At 42.3% G+C, this 22,781-nt stretch overlaps 1 protein-coding gene across 1 annotated transcript in view; it reads left to right on the top strand.

Moving 5' to 3' along the window:
* Positions 1-22,781, top strand: part of LOC122753669 (mitochondrial dicarboxylate carrier-like) — a 35,054-nt gene that overhangs the window by 5,325 nt on the left and 6,948 nt on the right. The window contains exons 2-7 of the mRNA XM_044001238.1: positions 9,218-9,337; positions 17,748-17,862; positions 18,004-18,052; positions 18,785-18,826; positions 20,429-20,472; positions 21,486-21,556. Coding sequence (XP_043857173.1) covers positions 9,218-9,337; positions 17,748-17,862; positions 18,004-18,052; positions 18,785-18,826; positions 20,429-20,472; positions 21,486-21,556 — 441 coding nt within the window. The remainder of the gene's footprint in view (positions 1-9,217; positions 9,338-17,747; positions 17,863-18,003; positions 18,053-18,784; positions 18,827-20,428; positions 20,473-21,485; positions 21,557-22,781) is intronic.

The raw sequence follows: 22,781 nt of genomic DNA, 5'->3' as shown, positions 1-22,781 counted from the left end.
GGCTACTATGTGCTAGACAGGGCAGCGCATAGAGCATCAGGGCTGGAGTCAGGAAGATTCATCTTCCTGATTTCAAATCCAGCCTCAGACACTTACTAGCTGCGAGACCCTGGGCAAGAAGCATAACCCTGTTTGCCTCAGTTCCTCATCTGTAAAATGAGCAGGAGAAGGAAATGGCAAACCACTCCACTGTCTCTGCCCAGAAAACCCCAGATGGGGTCAGGAAGAGTCAGACATGACTGAAAAATGACTGAACATCATCTTGTGTCAGGCACCGAGGATACAAAGAAAGGCAGAAAACTAGCCCCCACTTTCAAGGATCTCACAGCTTAACTGGGAATACAGAATGCAAACAACTATGCACAAGCAGGGGATAAACAGGTGGGGTCAGGGGAGTAATCTCAGAGTAAGTACCTACAATGTGCCAGGCAAAGAAAGGCATTTATATGCCTAATTATTATTGTCTGAGCCGGGACTAGAGACCAAGGCAGATTTCAGGATTTCTCTCTGTCTGTCTGTCTCTGTCTTTTAAAGCATCATATGCTTGGGGGCGGCTAGGTGGCGCAGTAGATAAAGCACCGGCCCTGGATTCAGGAGTTCCTGAGTTCAAATCCGGCCTCAGACACTTGACACTTACTGGCTGTGTGACCCTGGGCAAGTCACTTGACCCCCATTGCCCCACAAAAAAAAAAAAAAAGAAAAAGCATCATAAGCTCATGGATCTAGAGCTGGAAAGGACCTCAGAGATCATACAGTACAACCCCTTCATTTTGCAGATGAAGAAACTGAGGCCCAAGAAGATTATATTACCTGAGTTACATTACTGAGTAGAGAGCAGAGAAGGAATTTGAACTCAGGTCCTCTGAGCCTGGTACCAATGTTCTTTTTTTTTTTTTTTTAAGTGAGGCAATTGGGGTTAGGTGACTTGCCCAGGGTCACACAGCTACTAAGTGAGTACCAATGTTCTTTATGCCTCACTATCATTTTCCACTGATTTTTATGACAACGCCCCTCCCTTTCGCTTTGCATCTTATAACAAGTATGGTTAAAGAAAAGCAACTTAGCATTCAGCATCCTTTCTGTAGTACCTGCATTGACCGGGGATTGGAAGAGAGCCAAAACGATGGAAGAGTCCATGCTCTAAACTAGTAATTTTGTACCAGAAGATTGGATTCTAGGATTCTGGGAGAAGCAGGCAATGTGGCACACTGGAAATATCATTAACTTTAGAATGAATGAGGTTGCTAGGTGGTCCAGTGGATAGAGCACTGGAGTCAGAAAGACCTGGATTCAAATCCAGCCTCAGACATTCACAAGCTGTGTGACCCTGGGAAAGTCACTGACTGACTCTCTTGTTTACCTTAAGTAGAGGTCGAATATGTAAAATGGGAGGAAATAATAGCATCTATTTCCCAGGTTTGTGAGGATAAAATGAGATCAGATTTGTAAAGTGCTTAGCAAACCATTAGCTGCTAATATAAATAATATCAATAAAATTCATGGGTATTATTGTTGGACCGAGGTCCAAATCCTACTTCTGATGTGTGAACCTCAGCAAATCACTGCCCCACTCCAGACCCTCAGTTTCCTCATCTCAAAAATGAAAGGTTTTGGTGGTATTTGATTGTGGGGGAACTGTAATCTTATCCTACCTACCATGCAGTTATCAAAGCTTCCAGAAAGGTTGGGTTGACCTCCTCCATCCCAGGCACCGGCCAGACTATGACACCCTCCCCTAGCTACAAGTCCCTTTTGGCTTCCCTCAAGTTAAGGGGGCAGCTAGGCGGCTCAGTAGATAAAGCACTAGCTCTGGATTCAGGGGGCAGCTAGGTGGCTCAGTAGATAAAGCACCAGCTCTGGATTCAGGAAGACCTGAGTTCAAATCCAGCCTCAGACACTTGACACTTACTAGCTGTGTGACCCTGGGCAAGTCACTTAACCCTCATTGCCCCCGCCCCAAAAAAGATAAAGTTAAATATACTTTATAGTGCTTTCCCGTGCTAAATCTAGGTCATTATGCCTCCAGGGCAGGGTGCATCTTTGTGTCCCTTACCACATGATACTTTGTACCTAATAATACCTTTGGTATTTAATAAATACTGATTAATTTCTTTTTTTTAAAGTCATTCTGTCTGCAGTGGCATGGGAGGATAGGAGAGGTGATTTGACTGAGTGGGTCTGCGTTTAATTAATAACCAAAGCCTTGTCATATGAACTGATGGCATTTCCTTTTGGCACTAGGAGATATTCACCTAGTGTTCCAGTATGGTTTTCAGGAGTGGGCGGTTGATTTTCAAAAGGAGACTTCAGATATTTTTTATGCAAAATGTGGGGGGGGGGGCGGGAAGGAAGACAGGGCTTTTCTTTGTCTTCTCCCATGGCCAGCCAAGAATTTATTTCCCATCCCTTTTTCACTGTGTTCTTCCAGAAAGGTCAGATGGGAGCTGGTGAGTGATAATTTCCAGAAATGGCTGTTATGTAAAAGAGAAAGGTGTCTTCTGATGCCTTCCGATAAAACTTATTTTAGAATGAAAAAGGTCAGACAAAAGTAGATAGATCCTATCCTGTCTCATCCAAACTCTGTAGTTCTCTGACATTCAAAATCCTGCCATCCACATCTTAGAAAATCATCATTTCCCTGAGCATTTATTAATTTTTCTTTTTTATTATGGACTGGAATTATAGAGGACAAAAGAAGGTTGTATGTGAAACTGTGAACCTCTATTACACATAGTTTATTTATTTATTGAGGCAATCATTATTGAGGCCCATGGTCATATAAAGTTTGTTAACCCAATGGGAGCAGAGTTAGCTGATTCTTCTGGCTTGGGGGTCATCTGGGGACGGCACTACTGCCATGAGCAGCCGGAAATGTGTTGGGCCAGAGTGGCTCCCTCTCCACAGGTGTTCGAGGGGCCCTCTTCATTGCCTACTCTTGACTGCAAGAGAGGGAGTGACCCCCAAACTTAAAGGACAGGCTTGCTAAAGAGAGAACTGGGCTTTTCCATGTTATCTGACCTTAAAGCTGCAGAAGCTGCTCAGAGGAAATACAGTGTGGTGAGGAATTACTAGTCCAAGTGAATATGAGAAGGGTATTGACCACTTGACAAATGCCATTGCTGTCTGGGGCGGGGGCAGCCACCACAGCCATGGCAAGTTTTACAGCATACTCTTCCATCACCACTGTTCCAGATGCTTCTAACTAAGCTGTCAACAATCAGCCAGAGAACCATGAATGTAGAGAGCTTGGCCCAAGATGATCTGAATGAGAAACATGGCAACATGATAAAATCTGTTTGTTTGTTTATTTATTTTTAGAGGCAGTCAGCATTAAGAACATAATAAAATTTTAATTTAAAAAATGTAAGCACTTAGCCCAGAAGATGAGCAGCTGTATATATGTGTGTGTGTGGGGGGGGTAGGCAAACCTACTAGTTATGGACTGTATCATGCTGAAATTGGATTTTATTTATCTTAATGAGGATTTTATTTTTTAAAAATCTCATTTTATAAATACATTGAATTATCTAAATGTCACTAATTTTGGTTTATTTTGGGGGGCAATGAGGGTTAAATGACTTGCCCAGGGTCACAAAGCTAGTAAGTGTCAAGTGTCTAAGGCCAGATTAGAACTCAGGTCCTTCTGAATCCAAGGCCAGTCCTTTATCCACTGTGCCACCTAGCTGCCCCATGAGATAATTTCTTTCTTTCTTTCTTTTTTAAAGTGAGGCAATTGGGGTTAAGTGACTTTGCCCAGGGTCACACAGCTAGTAAGTGTTAAGTGTCTGAGGCCGGGTTTGAACTCAGGTACTCCTGACTCCAGGGCCAGTGCTCTATCCACTTCGCCATCTAGCTGCCCCATGAGATAATTTCTAAGGTGAAGTGGGCAACTAGGTATTGAAGTGGGTAGAGCAAGGCTTGAAGCCACTCAACTTTCTGAGTTCAAATCTGGCCTTGGACATCCAACTCGCTGAGTGGCCCTAAGTAAATCACTTGATCTTGTTTGTCACAGTTTCCTCATCTCCAAAAAGGAGCTGGAGAAGGAAATGGCAAACCACTCCAGTTAACTTTGCCAAGAAAACCCCCAAATGGGGTCATAAAGAGTCAGACACGACTGAGCAACAACAAAGAAATGAGAACTTTGAAGTGATGATTTGGGGACTAAAAGTAGGGAAGAAGAGGAGGCTGCAGATAATTAGGGGAAGATGGTTGCTACTGAGGATGAAGACAAAGAAACAGGGAAGTGCCATCTTCTTTGGAAGAAATGAGGCATCACAGAAACATAGAGTGGAACAGACCATTTAAACATGGAAGGGAAAGGAGAAAAGTCATGGAGAAATTCTAAGTTATAGAAAAACTGCTGATCTGTTGAGAGCTTTGGTGAAAAATAACAGATCTTGAAGCTAGAGAATGCTGTGTTGAATTTTTTTAATATGTGTATCCTTAGGACCTGGTCCATGTTCTCTACCTAAAGGATTTTATGTGTGATGTATTTATTAATATATTATGAAACCCTGGTCCATTTTGGTTATGTCAAACTCTTGTATGTGTAAGTGTCTCACAGGCGCTCCTCCCCATTCCACATCTACCTCTTTTAAGAAAAGAACAAGTTGTGTAGAATAGGCTGATGAAGGTTTAGTGACTTGTCTAAGGTCACACAGCTAGTACATATCTGGGACTGGATTTGAACTCAAGCCTTCCTGACACCAGGCCCAATATTTTATCCAAGGAGCCATCTAGTTGCCTCCTCAGAAAGACCTGAGTTCAAATGCAGCCCTAGATTGTGTGTCTTAACACTTACTAGCTGTGTGACCCTGGGCAAAGTCACTTAACCCCAATTGCCTCACTAAAAACAAACAAACAAACAAACAAAAAAGGGGCAGCTAGGTGGTGCAGTGGATAGAGCACTGGCCCTGGAGTCAGGAGGACCTGAGTTCAAATCTGGCCTCAGACACTTAACACTTACTAGCTGTGTGACCCTGGGCAAGTCACTTAACCCCAATTGCCTCACTAAAAAATTAAAAAAGATTGTGTGTCTTAAGCAAGTCACTTAACCTTTGTCTGCCTCCGTTTTCTCATCTGTAAAATGGGGAAAGAATAGCACCTATTTCTAGGGTGGTTGTGAGGATAAAATGAGATAATATCGTAAAGTGCTTTGCAAATCTTAAAGTGCTATATAAATGCTAGTTATTACTATTATTAATTATTATGATCAGAATGGCCAGAGTAGAAAAGCTTTATGGCAGAAGGGAGAGGATTGGAGCTGAGCAACTTAGGTCTCTGAAGGACCAGAATAGAAATTGGAATGGCACCAGCCCCTAAAATAACAGAGGTGAGGAATGGTCACAGGTGATTAGAAGCCCTTTGTGCACCTCTGTTTGCGTGTATTCATTTCTACAGTTCATTCTGAGCAAAAAAAAAAAAGTTTATTTGGTTATGGAAAAAACCACCGCCAAAACCCACAGCCCGGAGTCTGAATTTATTATAAGACTTTAGAAGAAAAGCAAGCTGTGCAAAATGGACCACTGCAGTTTCTCATGCAGTCTTCTCTCAGTTCTGCTCTGTGTATGAATGCCCACTTTAGTGTTTAACCGTAGCCTGAAAATAAAGAATTTTTAAGAATCCATGGCCCTTGACAGGAAGAAAGGATAAAATGGGGTAAGTGTGAGGCCTTGTTTTGTGACCTGGGTTTCTTGGGCGGGGGAGGGCATGTTATGGTCATGCTTGGTAGAAGCTTGGCCAAAGGTGGCATTATACTTTTTTTTTTTTTTTGCCAGGCCATGAGGGTTAAGTGACTTGCCCAGAGTCACAGCTAGTAAGTGTCAAGTGCCTGAGGCTGCATTTGAGCTCAGGTCCTCCTGAATCCAGGGTTGGTGCCACCTAGTTGCCCCCAGGTTCTGTTTATCTCTTTTGGATTTTCTCAAAATTAATGTCTGCCTTGTCTCAACCAGTATCCAAGCCCCTGCAGGCAAGGTCACTAGTGTTCCACCAGATACCTAGGCTTTTTCCAATGGATAATCTGACCTTAAGGACTTTGTGATGTCTTTCCTGCCTTTTCCTTTGTCCTTCCCTTCCTTTCCCCAGCCTTACTATTAAGTTGGATAGAGATTTTTTTTACACTAAATTTTTTTTTCAATTAATAAAAATCCACCTGTTCTCCCTCCCCCCTCTCCCATTGTGAAAGAAAGAAAAACAAAAGCCCTGTTACAAAGAAGCATAGTCAAACAAAACTAATTCCTGCATTGGCTATGTCCAAAAAAAATTATGTCTCAATCTGCACTCTTGAGCCCATCACTTCTCTGTCAGGATGTGGGCAGCATGTTTAATCATGCTGGAGTCCTCTGGAGTCATTCTTGGTCATTGCATGGATCAGGGTTCAAAGTTGTTTGTCTTTGTAATATTACTGTTACTCTATGAATTATTCTTAGGTTCTGCTAACTTACCTCAGCATTAGTTCATATAAGTCTTCCCAGGTTTCCCTAAAACCACCCCCTTCATCATTTCTTACAGCACGTGATGTTCCATCACATTCACATACTTACTTGTTCGGCCATTCCCCAACAGCCAGATGCCCCCTCCATTTCCAATTCTTTGCCACCTCAAAAAGGTGTTATAAATATTTTTGTACATACATAATATGTGCATATTTTTCATACATACATCCTTTGACCTCTTTGGGGTTATAAACCTAGTAACAGTATCACTGGGCCAAAAAATATGCATGGTTCAATAGATTTTTATGTGTAGTTCCAAATTACTTTCGAGGATGGCAATGCCAGTTCACAACTCCAACAAGGTATATTAATTAACATGTCTGTTTGCTTCCAGTCCTTCCCACATTTGTTATTTCCCCTTTTTGTCAGTTTTTCCAATATCTTAGGTAAGGTGCAGCCTCAGAGTTATTTTAATTTACATTTCTCTATAAGTTATTTGGAACATTTTTTAAAATATGGCTATTTATAGCTATGATTTCTTCCTCTGAGAAATGCCTGTTCATATCCTTTGACCATTCATCAATTGGGGAATGACTCTTATCCTTATAAGTTTGTTTGTTTTTTGTTTTTTAGGGGTTTTTTGTTTGTTTTAGTGAGGCAGTTGGGGTTAAGTGACTTGCCTAGGGTCACACAGCTAGTAAGTGTATGTTAAGTGTCTGAGGCCAGATTTGAACTCAGGTACTCCTGACTCCAGGGCCAGTGCTCTATCCACTGAGCCACCTAGCTGCCCCTATCCTTATAAGTTTGAAGATTCCTCTACATATTGGGAGATGCTATATGGACATATAGAAATGAAACCTTGAGGGGCAGCTAGGTGGCACAGCAGATAAAGCACTGGCCCTGGAGTCAGGAGGACCTGAGTTCAAATGCAGCCTCAGACACTTGACACTGCTTCATCAAGGAAACACCCTGTGTTTCTTGTCGAAGCAAAGGGGGGAATGTAAGAGGCTAAAATTAGAAAGCTCCCCTCCACGCCCCCCGGGCCACAAGCCTAGGGCGTGCAACACCCTGTACAGCTACCCCCCCCCCCACTTCAATTTCCTCATCCATAAAATGAGCTGGAGAAGGAAATAGCAAACCACTACAGTATCTTTGCCAAGAAAATCCCAAATGGGGTCACAGAGAGACACTACTGAAACAACTGAACAACAACAAAATATCTTAAATTATAAACCCACTTGGTTGTATGGTACAAGGTATTAGTCTAACCCTAGTTTCTGCCAGATTGCTTTCCAATTTTCTCAATGGTTTTTATTGAATGAGTGAATTGTTACTCTGACAACTAGTTTCTTTGGGTTTATCAAATACTAGATTACTGCGCTCATTTGTTTCTTTATATTGGGTGCTTAATCTGTCCCACTGATAACAAAATTGTTTTGGTCATTATTGCCTTGTAGCATAGTTTGAGTTCTGGTACTACTAGATCACCTTCCTTTCTACTCCCCCCCCCCATTATTTCCCTTGAGATTATTGATCTTTTGTTCTGCTAGATGAATTTTGTTATGACTTTTTCTAGCTCTAGACAGTACCTGGATAAGTAGCCATTTCATATGCAGTAAATGTTAACTGACTTTAAACTTGAACTGCTTATCATTTCCTATAACTGAAAGATATGTTGCTGATTTCATTCCTTATCAGAGACATCCAGGGTCAATTGTTTTCTGGTGGCATGCAATGTCACAGCAGTCCTGTGACATCTGGGAGGACCCAGGTAATTAGGTCTGGGCCTCCTGACTTGCACTGGACTCTTGAAAAGGTATCATAGCACCACACAAGTAAATGTATTCATTCATTCAATCACACTCTCTTAATGGAGAGTTGCATGGACCTGGGACAGATCCACAGACCTGGCTCTTGCCCCTCAACTGCCTGGACATCATTAGTTGGGTGTCTGGGGATGAACAGAGCAAAGGCTGTTGGGAGGCAGCTCAGAGAGATTAAGGGGATAGTTGGTGGTGGGGATTAGTTGTACTGTAGTGATAGAAAGTTCAGCACTGGGGGGCAGGGGAAGGAAATGTGCACATGGGACACGGGAGAGCTCAGGGAGGGGAGACAGACGGCTGAATGGCTAGTCATGTCCTGAAGGGACTCGTGGCCTACCTTTCCTGTCTTCTTAACATCTCTACATCCCTTCCCTCCCCCGATTTGTGAGATCCCATAACATTGGCTTCCTTGTCCATGGTCCTCCGTCTCCCCATCCTGTGTTTTCACTGGCTTGCCCCCTTTCCTTCTCCCTGCCTTTGGGCTTCCTTCACATCTCAGCTAAAATCTGGGGCCAGCTAGGTGGCACAGTGGCAGTGGATAGAGCACTGGAACCTGGAGTCAGGAGGACGTGAGTTCAAATTCGGCCCGAGACACTTGACACTTACTAACTGTGTGACCCTGGGCAAATCACTTAACCCCAACTGCCTCAAAAAAAAAAAATCTCAGGTAAAATCCTACCTTCTACTAAAAGCCTTTCCCAGTCCCCACTAATGTTGGGGACATGCATAGTTGCTATGCCTTCCCTCTGAGATTGCCTCCAGTTTACCCTGTATCCATCTTGTTTACGTGTAATCGGTTTGCTTGTTTCCCCCATTAAGACTGTGAATTCCTTGAAAACAAGAATTGTTTTTTGTTTGGGGTTGGGTTTTTTGGTGGGTTTGTTTTTTTCTTTTTTCCTTTGCACGGTGCCTAGTATATAGTAGGTGCTTAATAAATGCTTGCTGATTTGACTTGTGCAGGTCCATCTACAGACACAGCAGAAGATAGAGATGAAGATGACTGGCATGGCATTAAAGGTGGTGCGGACAGATGGCTTCCTGGCCCTGTACAATGGCATCAGCGCCTCCATCTGCCGGCAGGTAGGTGGTGGTAATAGTAACTACGGGAATAATAATAATAATAATAACAATAATGATGATAATGATAATAATAATAATGATGATATAATATTATATAATATTTATAGAAGCTTTTTAACATCTGTAAAGCTCTTTATAGATGTTATCTCATTTGATCCTCTCAACAATCCTATGAGGAAGTCTTAGTATCCCCCCCATTTTACAGATGGGGGAAAACTGAAGCTGAGTGGTTTACAAGTCACCTTGCCCAAGATCACATGGCCAGTAAGTGTCTGAGGCAGAATTTAAACTCAGGTCTTCTTGACTCCAAGTCTAGTGCTCTATCCACTGTACTACCTGGCCACTGATATGGTAGGAGGTGACTTTTGGCTGTGGGATTTTCTTGATCTGAAGGCACAGCAAGTACCCTGCCTCTCTCATGCTTACTTTGGATTGAGGCCAGCCTTAGAAAATCATAGACGCCTCAAATTGATGGGAACTTCTGATAGTTTAGACTCTAGGAATTCCTTCCACAGTGTCCCTAACCAGTTGTCCACTCAGTCTCTCCCTGTGCAAACGGCTGTTCCCTATTTTGGACATGGATAATTCCTAGAGTTGCATTCCACCCCATGCATGCCTGAGGAAGAATCCACTGTCTGCTCCCCTGCAAAGTGGCCTTGTACCCTCTGTTTGGACAGCTGCAATGACTGGGAAATCCACTGTCTCCTGAGGTTTGGGATGGTTCTCATTGTCATGAAAATTTCCTGGTATCCCAAGTCAGATCAACAAATATTTATTATAAGGTCCTGGTTTGCTATGCTCTGGGCATGCAAGGAAAGGTCAAACCAACCCACAACAGTGCCTTCTCTCAAGCAAGTGTGCAAACAACCACAGGCGAGACAACATGAAAACAAATAGGAACAAACAAGACCCATGTAGGGCAAATTGGAGATAGTCTCAGAGGCATGAAGGTTAAGGAGGCCAAACTCTGCCTCTGATACTTTCACCCAGTGCCAATGCTTCTGTTCTGTCAGGCCAACTACATCAAGCCTTTGGAGTGTTTCATGGTATCGACCTTTAGATGCTTGAGGGTAGCCATGAGTACCCCCCAGGCCTTCTCTGCTTCTGATATTGTCCCTTTACCCTCCTCCCCACCCCCCTAGGATCCAGTCAGAAGAGGGGACAAGAGGACTCTCTCCTGCCCATTTCTGGGCACAGTTTCTTCACTTTTTTGATGAACCATACTGTTGACACTTTGAGCTTATTTACCAAAACCCTGTGGTCTTTTTTCACACAGATTTATTGTCTGGCTAGGTTTTTCATACCTGGTCCTGGTGCTTTTGGTTTCTCTCTCTCTCACACACATACACACACACACACACACACACACACACACACACACACACAGTGGTGATGATGTGACATAGTGGAAAAAGTACTATATTTAGAGTCAGAATCCTAGCTCTGCTTTTGAATACCTGTATGATACTGGGTGAGAGAAGGTGGTGGGAGAGGGGATAGAAAGCTGTCCTCGAACACAGATCTTCAAGGTCATCCCACTTCTGACATCAAGTACTGGCTGTGACTCCTGGGTGATTCACTTAACCTCTCAGTGGCCTAGATAAGACTAAAGAGAACAGTTGCCAGACCTGTGCAGTTCTGCATTGATAAAGGCAGTTTCCCTATACCAAAAAAGTCTGGGATCTGGTCCTCCTTTCTCTCCTCCCTCCCCACCAAAAAAAAAAAAAAAAGGCAAATTTCTTAATGTCTATGGGAAAAGGGAGTTTCCTCTTCTGAAAGATGAGGTCGGATAGAAGACTGACTTTCTACTCAGAATACTGGGTTCAGGTATTTCCTCTGCTGCTAGCTGTGTGACCAGGAACAAGGAAGTCACTTAATTTAAGAAACCCCCTAGGCATTTCTCTCTAAGACTGAACTGCAGAGGATTCATGTTCCATACTGGAATCCCTTATACTGATGAAATTGTGCGTCTGAGAGGAAAAAATGAGGGTTATCGGATGACAAAAATGTGTTTGTATTTATTCCTGCCAAGTTTCATCTTATTAGATTTAGTCTTGAGATCTTTTGGGATCCTGATTCTGTCAATTAACATATGAACTGCCCCTTTCAACTTTGTGGCATTTGGAGATATAGAATAAGCACAAATTTGCCTTGTTCCTCCCAGTCATTGAGAAATATGGTTAAGGGCAGCTAGGTGGCACAGTAGATAAAGCACCGGCCCTGGATTCAGGAGTACCTGAGTTCAAATGTGGCCTCAGCCACTTGACACTTACTAGTTGTGTGACCCTGGGCAAGTCACTTAACCCCCATTGCCCCGCAAAAAAAAAAAAAAAAAGCCTGAATCTAAGAGCAAATTCCTGGGATGCCTCTAAGGCAGCATCAACCCATTAATGACTAGTTGTCAGTTCTATTTTATTAGTAATATTAGGCATAGGAATTGGACCTGTGATTGGCATAAAGAATTCCTGGATAAGGAAACCTTTAAAAAATGTAATTTAATTTTTTTCTCAGTTACATCTAAGCAAAAATGTTTAACATTTATTCTTTAAAATTTTGAGTTCCAAATTCTCACCCTCTCTCTCTCCCCATCCCCTCTCTGCTCCCAGAGAAGGCAATATGCAGTCATGTGAAACATTTCCATATTAGCCAAGTTGCAAAAGAAAACGCAGATCAAAAAAACCAAGAACAATAAAGAATGGAAAAAACAGTATGCTTCGATCTCCATTCATACACCATCAGTTCTTTGGAGTCCTTCAGGATCGTCTTGGCTCATTGGATTGTTGAGAATAGCTCAGTTTTTCACAGTTGATTATCAAACAACATTGCTGTTACTTTGTACAAAGTTTTCCTGGTTCTGCTCATTTTACTCTGCGTCAGTTCATGTGAGTCGAGGAAATTCCTTTTACCAGTGCTAATCAGCAGCATTACTGTGTGCCAACTCTTCATTCCTTCTTAGCTTTATTTGGTTATCCTATTTAAGCTGAAGGTCGTTCTCTTTAATGGAGAAGATGGAAGTAAATATTAAGTTTAATAGGTTCTGTCAACTATTAAGGTGTAAGCTACTCCCAAGTTATGAATATATTCCTTCCTTTATGACCTGAACATAGCTTTAAAAAAACAAAACAAAACAACTGACATATCTTTTTGTTTTTATATCTTCCAGAAAACTATCCCTTGAAAACCATTTTTAAAGGTTGGGGGGGGGGGTGGTATAGCTAGGTGGTACAGTGGATAAAGCACCAGCCCTGGATTCAGGAAGACCTGAGTTCAAATTTGGCCTTAGACACTTGACACTAGCTGTGTGACCCTGGGCAAGTCACTTAACCCTCATTGCCCCGCAAAATATATGAATAAATGAATAAATAAATAAATTTTTAAAAAAAGAGGTTGGTGGAAAAAATTAGTTCAGCAAGGATCACCATCGTATCAATGAAATCTCAACATTAGTTATTCAGTGTTCCATACCCATACTTTCCCTGCCTTCCAAGAGAAGGGAAAGAAGTGTATTCTTATTTCTTTTTGGTGCCAAGCTTGTTCATTACAATTACACTGTGTCCAATTTTGATTGTTTCCTTGATGTTCTTTCAACACATGTTGATTTCCTGATTCTGCTTGCTTCATGTTGCATCAATTCACATATGTCTACCTACACTCCTCTGTGGTTATCATGTTCATCATTTCTCTCAGTATATAAGAATTTAATTTCTTACACATAATTTAATTTCTATTATTACTGTGTTTCATTACATTCATGTCTCACAGTTTGACCATCTCCTAATCGATGGGCATCTCTTTCCAGGTCTTTGCCATTACAAAAAGTGCTGTTCCAAATATTTAAATGTATATGGTACCTTTTTTTGTTTGTTTTTGTTTTGTTTTGTTTTTGCAGGGCAGTGGGGGTTAAATGACTTGCCCAGAGTCACACAGCTAGTAAGTGTCAAGTGTCTGAGGCTGGATTTGAACTCAGGTACTCCTGAATCCAGGACCAGTGCTCTATCCACTGCGCCACCTAGCTGGTATCTTTTTGAAAAAATATGTGACTTCGTTGGAGGAAACAGCTAGCAGTGGGATCTTTGGGCCACAGGTCCTCTGCCTTTTAGTCACTTCCTTAGCATAATTCCAAGTTGCTTTCTATAATGGTTGGACTCATTTGAACTTAGCTTTTTAAAAGCCATTTTAACTGTTCCTTAGAGTTTTTAAAAGACTCCGTTCATTCTGGGCTTGGATGACTCCTGCTGTAATTCTCATAGGACTGAGTCACTCTATAGTATTCACCCTATAAAGGTGGTCTTGCTCCTTTGCTACATGCAATTTAATATGAAAGATTGGTAGTCAGAATACCAAGCATGTGGGTTATATTGATTCATAGAAATGAGTATGTGAAATGACATTAGGGGTGAAACAGGGATGTCCATTATCACCCCTATTATTTAATATTGTACTAGAAATGTTAGCTTTAGCAATCAGAGAAGAGAAAGGAATTAAAGGAATTAGAATAGGCAAGGAGGAAACAAAACTATCACTCTTTGCAGATGATATGATGGTATACTTAAAGAATCCTAGAGAATCAACTCAAAAATTACTTGAAACAATTAACAACTTTAGCAAAGTAGCAGGATATAAAATAAATCCACATAAATCATCAGCATTTCTATACATGACCAACAAAGTCCAGCAGCAAGAGATAGAAAGAGAAATTCCATTTAAAGTAACGGTAGATAATATAAAATACTTGGGAGTCTACTTGCCAAGACAAACCCAGGAACTCTATGAACACAACTACCAAACACTCTTCACACAAATCAGATCAGATCTAAATAATTGGAAAGATATCAATTGTTCATGGATAGGCAAAGCTAATATAGTAAAAATGACAATACTGCCTAAATTAATTTACTTATTCAGTGCCATACCAATCAGACTACCTAAAAATTATTTTATAGAGCTAGAAAAAATAATAACAAAATTCATCTGGAAAAACAAAAAATCAAGAATATCCAGGGAAATAATGAAAAAAATTCACAGGAAGGTGGGTTAGCGGTACCAAACCTGGAGCTTTACTATAAAACAGCAGTCATCAAAACTATCTGGTACTGGCTAAAAAATAGAGTGGTAGATCAATGGAATAGGCTAGGCTCAGGAAATGCAGTAGTAAATGACACTAGTAATGTAGTGTTTGATAAACCCAAAGACTCCAGCTTCTGGGATAGGAACTCAGTATTTGACAAAAACTGCTGGGAAAACTGGAAGATAATATGGCAGAAATTAGGCATAGACCAACATCTTACACCTTATACTAAAATAAGGTCAAAATGGATACATGATTTAGACATAAGAGGTGATACCATAGGTAAATTAGGAGAGAAAGGAATAGTCTACCTATCAGATCTTTGGAAAGGAAAACAGTTTATGACCAAACAAGAGAGTATATTATGAAATGCAAAATGGATGATTTTGATTATATTAAATTAAAAAATTTTTGTACAAACAGAAGCAATGCATCCAAAATTAGAAGGGAGGCAGAAAGCTGGGAAACAATTTTTGTGGACAGTACTTCTGATAAAATATATAGGGAACTAAATCAAATTTATAAGAATCCAAGTCATTCCCCAATTGAGAAATGGTCAAAGGATATGAACAGGCAGTTTTCTGATGAAGAAACCAAAGCTATCTATTACCATATGAAAAAATGCTCTAAATCACTATTGATTAGAGAGATGCAAATTAAAACAACTCTGAGGTACCACCTGACACCTATCAGATTGGCTAAAATGACAAAAAAGGAAAATAATAAATGTTGGAGAAGCTGTGGGAAAATCGGAACACTAATGCATTGTTGGTGGAGCTGTGAACTGATCCAACCATTCTGGAGAGCAATTTGGAATTATGCCCAAAGGGCGATAAAGCTGTCCATACCCTTTGACCCAGCAATACCACTTTTGGGTCTTTTTCCCAAAGAAATCATGGAAAGGGGAAAGGGACCCACATGTACAAAAATATTTATATCTGCTCTTTATGTGATGGCAAGGAATTGGAAGTTGAGGGGATGCCCATCAATTGGGGAATGGCTGGACAAGTTGTGGTATATGAATACAATGGAATACTATTGTGCTGTAAGAAATGATGAGCAGGAGGAGTTCAGAGAGACCTGGAGGGTCTTGCGTGAGCTGATGATGAGTGAGATGAGCAGAACCAGAAGAACATTGTACACAGTATCATCAACATTGAGTGTTGATCTACTGTGATGGACTATATTCTTCTCACCAATGCAATGGTACAGAAGAGATCCAGGGAACTCATGATAGAAGAGGATCTCCAAATCCAAGAAGAAAAAAAAGAACTGTGGAGTAGAGATGCTGAATGAACCATACTATTTCTTTTGTTTTTGGTGCTGTTGTTTTTTCTATTTTGAGGTTTTTCCTCATTGCTCTGATTTTTCTCTTATAACATGACTAATGCAGAAATAGGATTAATGTTATTATGTATGTATATATATATAAATAACCTATATCAGATTACCTGCTGTCTAGGGGAGGGGGGATGGAGGGGAGGGAGGGAGAAAAATCTGAAATTGGAAAGCCTGTATAAACAAAAGTTGAGAACTATCTTTATATGTAACGGGAAAAAAATAAAATACTTTATTAATTAAAAAAAAGAAAGAAAAAAAATGAAGCTTTGCAAACAAAAAAAAAATCTATATTGTGTGATCGCCTTAAATTAGAAGATTCAGCACTAGTCTTTGGGCATTAAACATTTATTAAAGCATACAGATATTCACAAGGAGTTCAGAAAGTTAAGAAAAAGAAGTCCTACCTAGCCTAGAGTTCCAGCCTGGTTGGGTTCTTCCTCAAGTCCTCCTCCAGCAGCCTGCTTTAATCAGGAACTCTCTAGCAAGCTGATTGTGGAAGCTTTTTATAGGTGTGGAACAGAGGCGGTCCTTACACACTGCTTCAAGCTTATTGGTTGGCATCATCCAAATCCATTGGTTTTGAAGGTGTTCTCAAGTTGAGTTCACAGTCTAGCTTCTGAGAACAATACCTTCTTAAGGGATAGCCAGGTGAGATTACAATCCAATTAACTTGAAGTAGGCTAATCAGCAGTTAATCACTCTCACTTGATTCAGTCTAAATTAATCTCCAGGTGGGTCTTTGAGTATCTGCAAAATCCCATTATTTCATCACAGGATTAAAATGAGATAAGAAGTCTAGTTGATTTTTTCCTCCCAACCCAACTGGATTATACAATAACAATATTGTAAGGATAAACAACTTTGAAAGACTTGAGAACTTTGATCAATACAATGATCTTTTTTTTTTTTTTGGTGAAGCAATTGGAGTTAAGTGACTTGCCCAGGGTCACACACACACACACACACACACACACACACACACACACACACAGAGCTAGTGTCAAGAGCCCAGATTTGAACTCAGGTCCTCTTGAATCCAGGGCCACTGCTCTATCCACTGCACCACGTAGCTGCCCCTGATCAATACAGTGATCAACCATAGTTCCAAAGGACTTGGAATAAAACATGTTATTTACCTCCAGTGAGAGAACTAATGGACTTAAGAGTACAGAGTAAAGCATATTTTCTTTTCTTTTTTCTTTTTTTTTTTTTTTGCAGGGCAATGAGGGTTAAGTGAGTTGTCCGGGGTCACACAGCTAATAAGTGTCAAGTGTCTGAGGCTGGATTTGAACTCAGGTCCTCCTGAATCCAGTGCTGGTACTTTATCCACTGTACCACCTAGCTGCCCCCTAAAGCATATTTTCTTCTCTATCTCTGTCTCTGTCTCACTCCCTCCCTCTCAGATATGGCTCATGTGGGAATTTGTTTTGCAAAATCATACATATTTTTTATGGGTTTTTGTATTTTTCTTCTCAAAGGATGGAGGAAGGGATGAGAATTCAGAACTGAAAATTAAATTAAATTTTTAAAAACCCATCAACTCAATTAGAGTCCTCCATCGAGGGCAAGAGTGTCCTGGGGGCAGAAATGAGGAGGGCAGACAGCTCATCTGAGCCTAGCAGAAGCTGGGGTCTACCAGGCAGAAGTACTCACCAGAACAGGTGAGATAAAACTGGAGAGAGAGTAGGGAAAATAGGGTGACCTGGACTGAAGAGGGACAAAGAAGCACCTCCTTCCTTCTGAATGGAGGGCTGGACCTGAGCTTCATAGAATCAGTAGAGGAGGAGTGAGTGGGAAGCAGGATGAGGGGCAATTGCAGTAACTGGGGGCCCCCAGAGATTGGGAAAGCTAGCTCTACTAGGCCGCCCCTTTGCAGGAAAGGCTGCTGGCTGTGTGTCCAGATGCAACCTGATCATCTCATCATAGTATGAAGCTATACTTTGTGTGAAGATGTCTCACTTTCAGAGCTTTCATTCTTAATTATGATGTTGTTGTCCCTAGATGACCTACTCCCTTACTCGCTTTGCCATCTATGAGTCATTCCGGGACCGAATGAGCGCAGGGAGCCACGGGCCCATCCCTTTCTATAAGAAGGTGTTGTTGGGATCTCTTGGAGGTAATACAGGGGTTATCAAAGGACATTTGTGGCGGGGATAAGGGGGAAGGCAGATTTAGCAGAAGGATCTGGAATGAGGTTCATTGAGAATCCGATGACAGATCTACTTGTGAGATCTTATGCTCTCTTTTCCTCCTTCAGGTTTTGCTGGTGGTTTTATTGGGACTCCTGCAGACATGGTGAATGTCAGGTAAGCATGGCCTCTCTCGGGTATGACAGGTCAGTTTAATTCAGCCTTTTCCCTTAAGACCATTGTGATATTAGTTTCTTGTTGTGGGTCTGTGGGCCACAAGGCAAAGTCAGGGTTAAACAAACAAAAAAACAAAAAAAGATATGACCAGACCAATACCTGTTTATCTGGTTTAATCTAGAAATTGGTCAAATGAATATTTGATTTCCTCTTCCCAGAATAAATAAAAAATTGTCCGAGTAACCATATACAGTACCTAAAAGTGAAATTTTGGCCTGTCTCCAAACTCAGTTTTCTTTTGTTGCCCTATTTTAACTTGATTCTATAACTGAAGATAACTTGATTCTATAATCATGGAATTTTCCAATGAATCCTAGGTTTAGAAAGCATTTTTTTTTTTAACGGGGCAGTGGGGGTTAAGTGACTTGCCCTGGGTCACATAGCTAGTAAGTGTTAAGTGTCTGAGGCCAAATTTGAACTCAGGTACTCCTGAATCCAGGGCCGGTGCTTTATCCACTGCGCCACCTAGCTGCCCCCAGAAAGCATTCTTAAAGAAAAGCCAATGAATGATTTTTGTCTGAACATTCATAACTTCCAGAGCCTTGGGGTAGAAATTGGTGTTTCACAATTAGAATAGGCAAATTCTCATCTCATCCCCAGAGGGTGTTGCCCCCTCCCTCTGTGGTTTTGCTTTTCTTGACTGCTGTGTGTGTATGTGGTTTTGGATTCCAGGATGCAGAATGACATGAAGTTACCTGTGAACCAAAGGCGGAAGTGAGTAGTGGAGGAGGCCCAGGGTGGCTGAGTGGGGTTTGTGTTTCATAGCCTCTCCCTGTGTGTAATGAGAAGGAAGGTAGATTACCACTCCTGGATCTAGGAGACCTTTATCGGCCTGTACACAACAGTTAAGGAATATCACAGGAATGCTACCTAAAAGAGTTAAGGAACATTTAGTCTGAAGAGAAGACTTAGGGTGGGGTATGTGATCCATGTGTTCAGATAGGTCATGGATCGTCCTATGGAAAATGGAGGACACTTGTTTAGCTTGCTCCAAGGAAGGCTGCACTGGGACCATCGGTTGAAAGTTACAGAGAAATGTATAACCTGAGGGGCAGATAGGTGGTGCAGTGGATAGAGCACTGGCCCTGGAGTCAGGAGGACCTGAGTTCAAATCCAGCCTCAGATACTTAACACTTACTAACTGTGTGACCCTGGGCAAGTCACTTAACCTCAATTGCCTCACCAAAAAAAAAGAAAGAAAGAAATGCATAACCTGTATCAGATTGCTTGCTGGCTTTGGGAGAGGAGAGGGAAGGGAGGGTGGGGAAAAAAATTTGGAATTAAAAAATATCTTTACGTGTAATTGGGGAAAAAATAAAATAAACATAAAAGAAAGTTACAGAGAAATAGATTTCATCTTTGTATTTAAAAAAAAACCAACAAAAGCAGCAACAAACTGTAACATTTAGAGCTGTCCCAAAGGGGGATGAATTGGCTTTTTTTTTTTTTTTTGCTGCGGGGCAATGAGGGTTAAGTGACTTGCTCAGGGTCACACAACTAGTAAGTGCAGTGCCTGAGGCTGGATTTGAACTCAGGTCCTCCTGACTCTAGGGCCAGTGCTTTACCACTGCACCACCTAGCTGCCCCTTGATGAATTTCCTTTGAGAGGTAGTGAGCTCCTCTCCCTATCCCTTGGTGGTTGGATGATCACTTGTCATGAGTGGTATAGAGGAGATTGCTAGCAGGCATGCCTAGGTGTTAAATGACCTCTAGAGTCCCTTCTACTCTTTTTTGATTTTTTTTTTTGGTGAGGCAATGAGGGTTAAGTGACTTGCCCATGGTCACACAGCTAGTAAGTGTCAAGTATCTGAGGCTGGATTTGAACTCAGGTCCTTCTGAATCCAGGACCTGTGCTTTATCCACTGGGCCACCTAGCTGCCCCAGTCCCTTCCACTCTTTTTTTTTTTTTAGTGAGGCAATTGGGGTTAAGTGACTTTCCCAGGGTCACACAGCTAGCAAGTGTTAAGTGTCTGAGGCCGGATTTGAACTCAGGTCCTCCTGACTCCAGGGCCAGTGCTCTATCCACTGGGCCACCTAGCTGCTCCTCCCTTCCACTCTTAACAATCACTGACTCTAGGGGTTGGGAAGGGGAAGGTAAATTGGGTCAGAAGGAAGCAGGGAGTGAGGGTTGAACTAAAGAGCTGAGCTGCTGTGGGGAGGTCTGGAAACCAGGGGCTAGGCATCAAGTATTGTAAAGATTGCTGCAAGGAGATGGGCAGATGTCTGGAAGGAGTGTCACTGGGGCAGAGGTGGGGGACATGTTTGAGAATTCCCTTTAAGTGCGAGCTTAACTTGGGCTTATCTTATATCCCATAGCTACTCCCATGCTATAGATGGCCTGATCCGTGTAGCCCGTGAAGGTAAGATCCATTCCAGGATGGGTGGCATGCTTATGGGCCAGTTCTTGGCAGCCCTGAATATCCTATGTCCCTGGGCCTGAACTGGGCAACCAAATCTGGTGCCTTCGTATGGTTTCCACAGGATAAACTCTAGCCTGGCATTTGGGGCCCTCCACAATTTGACTCCAACCTACCTTTCTCACAGGCTCATAGGATCCTGGATCTAAAGAGGTCAACTTATCCGACCCCCTTATTTTTTTTATTGAGGGGCAATGAAGTGACTTGCCCAGGGCCACACAGCTAGTAAGTGTCAAGTGTCTGAGGTCACATTTGAACTCAGGTCCTCCTGAATCTAGGGCCACTGTTTTATCCACTGTACCACCTAGCTGCCCCACCCCACTTATTTTTTAGAAAAGGAACCTGAGTCTCAGTGGTGTTAAATGACTTGCCCAATGGGGCAGCTAGGTGGTGCAGTGGATAGAGCACTGGCCTTGGAGTCGGGAGTACCTGAGTTCAAATCCGGCCTCAGACACTTAACACTTAACTAGCTGTGTGACCCTGGGCAAGTCACTTAACCCCAATTGCCTCACTTAAAAAAAAAATGACTTGCCCAAGGCTGGATTTGAGCTTAGGTCTTCCAAACTCTAGGACCAGCACTCTATCTACCGTGCCCCTTAGCTGCCTCTAAATTATAGGATTGTACAGTCCTAGAAAGACGCGCCCATTTTCATTGGCATCCAGCTTACCTAGCTGCGCCCAAGGTAGGCATATAGTCATTGTTTCGGAGGAATTGATTTGTTAATGGGGAAATGTACAGCAGGCAGGTTCTAGTAGTGGGCTAAAAGGAAAGCCCGAGCCTGTGTGCCGAGTGAACAGATTCAGTTCTTGAAGGGGATGGTGGGGTCAGAGGCCAGCCAGGTAGAATGATGGGCTGCCAGGAACAGGGGCTGAGTGAGAACTCAAACTGTTCTCTTGCCACCAGGAAAGAGAGCTCAAGGAAAACCATTAACCTGGTCTTTTCCCCACTATTGCAGAAGGTGTAAGGAAATTGTTTTCCGGAGCGACGATGGCATCGTCCCGAGGAGCCCTTGTCACTGTGGGGCAGGTAGGTGACCTCTGGGCCGCACACCTCCTACATGGAGCCGCTGGCCGATGCCACAAAGTAGGGTGAGCTGCAGATACTAGCTTTCTTGCTCTTCTTTGACTTAGGGAGACAGACTGCAAAATCCAGCTGTGGCAAGTGGCCCTGATGGTAGGGGCAAAGCTGCTGCTTGTTTTCCTTCTGCAAACTGTGTGTTCCACCCCTGCTTTTCCCTGACCTTGACCTCTGCTTTTGTTCACATGGTCCTCCTAGCCCCCCCCCCCCACCTGGAATACGTTCTTTCTTCCCCTCACCCTCATTTCAGGTTTGGCTTTATGAAATCTTTGCCAACCTTTAAGAATCAATTCAGGTATGGTGCAGCAGATAGAGTGCAGGCCCTGGAGTCAGGAGGACCTGAGTTCAAATCCGGCCTCAGACACTTAACACTTACTAGCTGTGTGACCCTGGGCAAGTCATTTAACCCCAATTGCCTCACTAAAAAAATTAATTTAAAAAAAGAATCAATTCAGGTATGGGCAGTTAGGTGGTGCAGTAGATAGAGCGCAGGCCCTGGAGTCAGGAGGACCTGAGTTCAGATCTGACCTCAGACACTAGGCACATATTAGCTGTGTGACCCTGAACAAGTCACTTAACCCCAATTGCTTTGCCAAAAAAAAAAGAATCAATTCAGGTACTTGGGTAGAAAAGGAAACAAGCCCAGAAAAAAGAGAAAAGAAGTGTCTGGCCCATGACCACATGGTCAAGTGAATGAGAGAGCTGGGGGGATTCTGATACTCAGTGGGGTAAAAAGAGATACCCTAGTCTTTCACAGCATGTTATATCTTTTCTCCCCCACCCCCTTTCCCTTCCCTTCCCTAATTTAGCTAGATCTATGACTTCATCTATGTGGAAATTCCCTTGGCTGATAAAGATCAGCAGCTTGTCAGGGTTTAAGATTGTTTTCCTAGGGGCAGCTAGATGGTACAGTGGATAAAGCACTGGCCCTGGAGTCAGGAGGACCCGAGTTCAAATCCGGCCTCAGATGCTTAATACTTACTGGCTGTGTGACCCTGGGCAAATCACTTAACCCCAATTGCCTCACCAAAAAAAAAAAAAGATTGTTTTCCTGGGGGGTACCGAGAGGTTAAAAGAATTACCTATGGCCACACAGCCAATATGTGTCAAAGATAGAACTCGAACCCAGGTCTTTCTGACTCTAGGGGTGCTGCCATGATCCCGTCCATGAGAT

Source organism: Dromiciops gliroides, chromosome 4 (genome assembly GCF_019393635.1).
Source record: "Dromiciops gliroides isolate mDroGli1 chromosome 4, mDroGli1.pri, whole genome shotgun sequence".
NCBI lineage: Eukaryota > Metazoa > Chordata > Mammalia > Microbiotheria > Microbiotheriidae > Dromiciops > Dromiciops gliroides.
The sequence above is the reverse complement of the archived record's forward strand: the minus strand, read 5'-3'. Positions and strand labels throughout refer to the sequence as shown.